The 7712-nt window shown below is 39.7% G+C and overlaps 1 protein-coding gene across 1 annotated transcript in view; it reads right to left on the bottom strand.

Moving 5' to 3' along the window:
• The window catches only part of LOC118735092 (rab GDP dissociation inhibitor alpha), a 122077-nt gene extending 117002 nt beyond the window's left edge, over positions 1-5075 (bottom strand). Inside the window, exon 1 of the mRNA XM_036464705.1 lies at positions 4493-5075. Within this exon, the coding sequence (XP_036320598.1) occupies positions 4493-4886 (394 nt within the window). The 5' untranslated portion in view covers positions 4887-5075. The remainder of the gene's footprint in view (positions 1-4492) is intronic.
• Positions 5076-7712: the final 2637 nt, after the last annotated feature.

The following is a 7712-nucleotide window of genomic DNA, read 5'->3' as shown; positions in this document are numbered from 1 at the left end:
TTAGGTTTGTCACCAGCATTGAAAGACGGGAATACATAAAATTTAAATTTTAGTAGCAGAGGAACATGATGCATATTAGATGGAGTGATCGGATGGTGGCAAACTTCAATGTAACATTTAATGTTATCACTAATAAATATGAGGTCAAGAATTCTATCCAACTTGTTAACAAAATTATTGATTTGTAATAAATTAAATTCATGGGACGCATTGACATTAATTGGCGAGAGACCAGCAATGGAAAAAGATGTGGACCAAGATACATTACAAAGATTAAAATCGCCTAACACACAGAGGTGGTCATCTCCTAGCTTATTTAATACTAAAGACATTATGTTGTCAGCATGCGCTTTATAAAGATTATAATTACTATTAGGCGGGATATAAGAAACAATCAAAAACAGAGAGTCATGACTAGATGAGGCACTGATGCGAACACAAAGCTGATCCAAAAGGGAATCATCATTTTCAAGCGAGACACGAATGAAATTTACGCTGAATCGCAATAGGAACTCCGCCGCCTCTCAGACAAGTCAGTCTTAGTTGCATCTCTGTCCTTCCTAAAGACATTATAAATGTTTGAATCAAAAAATTCCTCATCAACGAAATCCGCATTTAGCCATGACTCAACAATAACAAAAAAATCGAAATCTCTTTGCGAGCTAATAGAGCGTACCGCTGCTGATTTTGTTCGAAGGCCAGAAATATTCTGGAAATAAACCTTCAAAGAGCTATAATTATATTTCTGCTTATTAACATTTAAATATGCATTACAACCAAACTTATTAATATCCAATACTACGGGATCAGGCGCATCCGAGGACAAATGAACTAATTCGGATGAGTTTGTTTTGTCCCTCTGTGAAAAAAACGGAACGGCCGAACAGAAACATTAGCTGGCCACAACTCTGGTCTCATTAGATTTTCGCAATCGAACTCGCTGACGCCAAGCTTAAAATTGGCATAGGATAAAGAATCCAGTCTCCACTCTTTTTTGACTAACTTGTAGCAGGTTAAGGGCGGTATTGTCACTTGCGAAGCGAATGAATTTGGCGAAGCGAACGGTTTGGCGAAGCGAATTAAAAGGCAGAGAAGGTATTAAAAGTGTGCGCGATGCGAAGAACTTGTACCAGCTGGTAAAAGCGAACACTCTTAATGCATATTTAAGTTGCGTCCGCCAATCCATTCGCTTCGCCAAACCGTTCGCTTCGCCAAATTCATTCGCTTCGCAAGTGACAATACCGCCCTAAGTGCCGCTTATCAATGCCAGCGTGTCTCACCACATAATCAACAATATTGTCACAGGAGACGGTTGGCACGAAAGACGAAAGCTGCAACCACTTAAAGCGGGCAGCCACTCCAAGATCACTACAATCATTTGATCCCACCACGCGAGTTCGCTTTTGGATGTGCTTTGTCCTTTTACTCTCAGCAGCAAGCCAAACAGGGCTGCGGGTAGGAGAAGGAGGATTAAGCACTTCCGCGGCCGTAGCGTTAACAGCATCAGATTCAGCACTAACACCACCAGTCGGTATATGTTGTGAAACAGGTGGCAAACCAGCAGAAGAAATATTGTTCACAATTACAGGAGCGAGTAAAGATGAATTAGCTGCAACAGAAACATTAGCAGTGCACGGTGTTGTTGGCTTCGTGGTGGTAGTAGTACCCGCAAGTAAATTGGCAGTGCAACCTGCGACAGTATTTGTGTCCATGAGGCCGTCACCATGACGTACAGTTTTAGAGCCGCTAGAACTAGCAGTCCCGCCACAATCAACTTTGCGAACGAGAGAGATGACGTTAACACTCTGAGACGATGTGCGCTCAGACAAGACGCTTTTAGAGCCAAACGAATGAGGGAGCGGGAGCCACAACAGCACCAGGCGATGAACAGTAATTAATCAAGTGTAATTACTGTTCATCGCCTGGTGCTGTTGTGGCTCCCGCTCCCTCAACCACCAGAGGGAGTCTCGATTGTCTCCTATGCCGACGATTGCTCGATTATGGCGACTGGGAATGGAATTGATGACCTGTGTTCGAAAGTAAACGGCTATCTCTCCAAACTTTCTCGCTTCTTCACTGCAAAGTGTCTAGCCCTCTCCCCTACGAAATCCTCCGCGACCCTGTTCACAACCTGGACGAAGGAGGTCAGGCTACCGCTGGGGATTCACGTCGATGACACACCAATTCCGACGGTGAATAACCCCAAAATACTCGGAGTAACATTCGATAGCCTGCTCTCCTTCTCTGCGCACTCAACCGCTATTGTCAATAAAGTACAGAGCCGCAACAAGGTCCTCAAGTCGCTAGCCGGCAGTACTTGGGGCAAAGACAAAGAAACGTTGCTGGCAACATACAAGGCAATAGGCCGGCCGGTTTTGAACTACGCAGCGCCAGTGTGGTCGCCTGGGACTAGTAGGACGCAGTGGACGAAGCTACAGACCGCACAAAACACCGCACTGAGGACAGCGACGGGATGCCTCTTGATGACGCCTGAACACCACCTGCACGGCGAGGCGCAAATGCTCCCGGTAAAGGAGCACAACATAATGCTCTGCAAGCAGTTCCTGATCGGGAGCCACAGAAGTGGCCACCCGAGCAGACAGCTGCTTGCAGAGGAGCCCTCGCCTAGGCACGTCAGGAGGCATCTATATGAACTAACGGACGAAGTCCAGAGGTTCATTAAACAACCTCTGGACCCGACAGCCTACAGACAGGCCTTGAACGGCATTCACAGGGACTCAGTCTCGAGTTATGTAGACTCTAGACCTGTGAATGCCGTTCTAGGCACACCACCCCCGGACATTGACGAGACGGAGCTTCATCTGCCTCGGGAGACGCGCACTACACTTGCACAACTTCGCTCCGGCTACTGCAGCAGGTTAAACTCCTACTTGAGTAGGCTGAATGAGGATGTGCCAAACGAATGTCCGGCATGCGGAGAGACCCCACATGACTCGAAACATCTCTTCGCATGCCCGGCAAACCCGACATCCCTAACGACCTTGTCCTTATGGGCAAACCCCGCAGAAGCTGCACGCTTCCTAGGGTTGCCGTTAGTGGAACTTGACGACAACGACTGAGATACCAACCGATCTGGGCGGGGTTGTTGTAGCCGCTACAACAACAACAACATGAACAGTAATTATTGTTGTTGTACGAAGCACTAGCACCAAACTCAGCAGCCAACAAACCCACATTAACAGCATTTAAATTGCTTGCATTCGAATTGTTGGTGGAATGCAAAGATAAAATAAGATTTTTTAATGCATCAAGTTGATTAGAAAGATCTTTGAATTTAGCATCAAAAGCGTTAGACATTAACTCAATACTAAGCTTTTGGGTCCCCATGACCTCGTCGAGAACTTTGGAAAGTTTCTCCGGCATGACAACACAGTCTTCACAGAGGTTTTTGGTACATATTTATCACAGCAGTAGCAAAAGCTGTTAATATCTGAATTAAACGCTTCCATTTTACTTTTTCAATAAAACTATTATGTTCTATCCAAAGATTATTTACACTTAGGATACTTGTTTAAACAATTGGAGTTAGAGTTACATACATATAAGAACAATATACATACCTATATTAAATAAACCATTACATTGTTTTTTTTTGCATATTTCAAGGCGATATACGACTTTTTATTTTTTGTGGACTTACAGATTTGTTTCTCGCGAGAAAGAAATTCTCCAATTTAGACATTTTAAGCGATAGACATTGAACCGGCGAGTTCTGGAATCCCACCTTTAGAAAGTGAATTTTTGTACCCCGAAAATTGTGTTTTTAATGAATGAATGCAGCGTATTAAGCGTAACTGCAACACAACAAATGAGCAAAACTGTACTATATATATTTTTATAGCTTTGCTCTGTACCAAAGTTTGTCATCATCGGAAATGGTTATACCTTGTTGTTGTTCTTGTTGTTGTAGCGGCTACAACAACCCCGCCCAGATCGGTTGGTATCTCAGTCGTTGTCGTCAAGTTCCACTAACGACAGCCCTAGAAAGCGTGCAGCTTCTATTGGGTTGGTCCACAAGGACAAGGCCGTTAGGGTTGTCGGGTTTTCCGGGCATGCGAAGAGATGTTTCGAGTCATGTGGGGTCTCTCCGCACGCCGGACACTCATTTGCCACATCCTCATTCAATCTACTCAGGTAAGAGTTTAACGTGCTGCAGTAGCCAGAGCGGAGTTGGGCTGGAGGCATCCTGTCGCTGTCCTGAGTGCCCTTGTCTTCGACGCCCTTACATCCAATTTTCTAGCAAATAATTTTATACATGTTTTATAGTAAACGTTACGTTTTTGCAGTCTGTGCCTTTACACACAAATTCTTCACTTCTTCAACCATAAAAAAATATTTCGTTGCGCATTGGCCGTCGACAATACGTGTCATGCCGAATTGCCAGCGAAAACCGCAACGAATACAACCAATGAAAAAACGATTACGGTATAAAAAAAAATAAATTCATTGCTTTATACTTAGATTAACTTACCCATTAAATCCGAGGCTAGGGCTTCTTTCTGATCAACGGGAACCTTGGCGATTTTCCCACCCTTGTACACATAACTTCCTTCAATGGATTTGAACTCAAGATAGCGTGTCACCCCCGTATGGATAAGCAATTTAACCAGTGATCCATTTGCCATGAGAAACTTGGGTATAAGATCAACATTCCAATCCCGACCGCGTCCATATTTATCACCTGGTGCTTCAATGTTGAAGCGTTGAAACAATTCCTCTAGCGGTGTTATGGATGCAGATTCGCCACCATAGTACTTATTCCGGTCGATATGCAAAACTTTTTTGCCGGACACAGAGAGCATTCCACTTAGAATGCATTCCTTTAGACCGGTTCCAAGCACAATTGCGTCATACTCTTCATTCATCTTATAAGTAAAATACTTGATGAGTTACAAATTTAAATAAATAAAACCTTTCTTTAAAATATTTCCAACCGACAGCAGAATTTCACTTTTAGACACCAACACGATCGTGTTCAATAAAATTTTCTACTCGTCCACGAATATTCGTAAAAATCAAGGCGAAAATATTGCAAGTGAGAAAGAGATGTATATCTACAAATACTGAGTAAACTCCCTTTCCTTTTCGTGATTAGAACTTTGAACAGGGATGCCGTTTGGATCTAAATAGATCCAATTGGGTACATTTTTAGGCGAATTTTTGCGGGATACTTATTTTATTATTATTTCGGCGGTTAAACATCGTTATCGACGACTTCGACTCCATGCATATAACAGGGAGTCGGTAACGTCGATAACTATGTTTAACCGGAGATTAGTGTTAATCACTACTTGCAGGTTAAACATCATTATCGACGTTTTCGTCACCATGCTTATAACATGTGATCGATAAAGCAGTCGTTGTATTTAACCGGAGCTTCTACCTCCGATTTCTGCAAATCAGACATTGAACAACCGGCCCTAAATGTGGATACTTTTTTAAATAGGCCAAAATTTTATATTTCCTATAAAGCTGTTTTCGATCAAAAATCGATTTTCATTAAAGATGGTAGAAAGCATTACGTTTTCTGAACGCATAAAGAATCGCTACTTAAGCGTGAATTTAAAGCATTTTATTTTTTGTGAACGAAGCAATGAACATATGAAGTGATCTCACCAAAATAGGTATAAGCGCAATTGCTTTAATTAGCTTAAAGGATGCTTTAAGCAAGATCTTAATATACATATCGTCGTTTAAAGTACAAAACCGCGTATGAACAAAAAGCAAAACAGCGTACGTGGCGTTGCATAAATTATTTTCTAGAGAGTAAAAACACTTATATTTCTTTTTTATAAAGCAATCGCATTTCTGGCTAGTATATTTCAGGACGAATGGATGAGGATTGAGCCAAGAGCTTGTGTGAGCAAATCCAATTTTTGGCAGCAAATGTCAGTTACGCGGTTTTGCAGAATGACGATACGCGGTTTTGTACTTTAAACGACAATATGCATATGTATATAAAGTAAATTATACTCTTTCTGTAGTAATCTCTTTTATATCACATATTTTCATTTGTTAATTTAAAAAGAAAGATTTCAATGTAGTTTGAAAAACTAACTTTGATTTATTTAAGGAGACTTTTATGAATTTTACTGAAAAGACTTTAAATACACTCTAAACAATTTTTGTTTATTTGCGCATAATAGGAGAGGTAACCAGTTTCCTCTTTTAATGTGTGCAAACTCGCACGCCATGTAATAAAATTAATCATTGCATGTTTACCAAATTTGTCGCAAGAGCAAAATTACACATAACATGTTTAAAATAAAGTAATGTTTATTATTAGTAGGAAATGAGTAGTCCACATACAAACAGCGTTATGTGATTTTATAATAGAAAGCCATAAATTTGAAAAAGCGACTACGACAACAAGTAACATTTAATTTGAATCTTTTTTATTATTACCTGAAAATTTGGATAAATAGGAGCCTTATAAAATTGTAACATAACATAACATGTCATAAGATAACATTAACAGTCTATACGACCTAAAGCAGCTTTCTAAGTTCATCAGAAGATTGATACTTTTGAAATTTCATACATAAGTATGATAGCGACTTTTGGAAGAAGACTTAACATTTTATGCTATTATTTTCAGAATATAGAAAGATTTTGCACTCTGTTGTTAGTGGACATGAAACTACTTTAAATACTGGTACGTAATCCGCCAAAAACTAAGAAACGAAAAAAATTTTACATAGCGCAAATTGCAAGTAGACTACTCAAATGTATTTGTAGTTTGAAAATTTTTGCAATTTTAAACATTCTATATATGTGTATTTATGTGTATATTTTAAAGATCTCAAGTTCAATATCAAATACTGAACATCTTATACGTATATTTATTCAGATTCTTGTTGAAAAATAGATACTTTTCAGTAGTAGTTTTATATGCTCCTTTTAGAGTGTACTTGCTATTTATTATATTTACTTTGCAAAATACTTATGCACAAAAAATGTACTTTATAAATTGAAATTACAAATGTTTGATTTTATGCACATGTATTCCAAGTCCTTAGGATGGGTTCAATTATGTCTTTTTCATGAAAATGTTTGGTTTTCTTACAAATTATGAGATGTATATGTAAAAACAAAGAAAATTGGATACATTTGGATACATTTTTGGCTTGGTCAGGGATACATTTTCTTGAGGCGGCGCGGCAACACTGACTGTGAATAGTATCGAGTATCGAATAGTATGTATTTGATAAGCTGAAATTAGTCAAGAACGTAAACCTACCGGTACGTAAACCCGAGTCAGCTGACACGATCTGTCTTACCAAAGCGCCATGTAAATGAAAACTCAACTCCGTAGAGTTTTTCTGTAGTTGTAGCCCGTAGCGCAGAAATTTGCGGAATTTAGATTTTTCCGTGTCAGCTGATTTCTCCTTCTTTAGATGGTTGCCACTTCGTCAGTTTTACAGATGGTAAAAAAGATATAAGTTCCTATTCAAAATATTTGAGATTTACTATTGAATAAGGTTTTTGTTGAAAACTAAGTAGTTTATATTTAGCTAAAATCTATTATAGCACGAAAAATTGTATTTGAAACGGGTAAGTTTATGAAAAGGCATTGATGAGTGGCAACAGTATAGTAAGCAACACTGAGGGCTCCAGTAATCGACAAAATTCTGCGTATACAGACTGCGTTTAAAGCTGAAATTAGTCGAGAACGCAGAAATCTGCGGAAT

The sequence above is a fragment of the Rhagoletis pomonella genome, unplaced genomic scaffold (genome assembly GCF_013731165.1).
Source record: "Rhagoletis pomonella isolate Grant_MI unplaced genomic scaffold, Rhpom_1.0 Rhpom_scaffold_00003, whole genome shotgun sequence".
Lineage (NCBI taxonomy): Eukaryota > Metazoa > Arthropoda > Insecta > Diptera > Tephritidae > Rhagoletis > Rhagoletis pomonella.
Note: the sequence above shows the minus strand (reverse complement) of the source record. Positions and strands in the feature narration are given on the sequence as shown.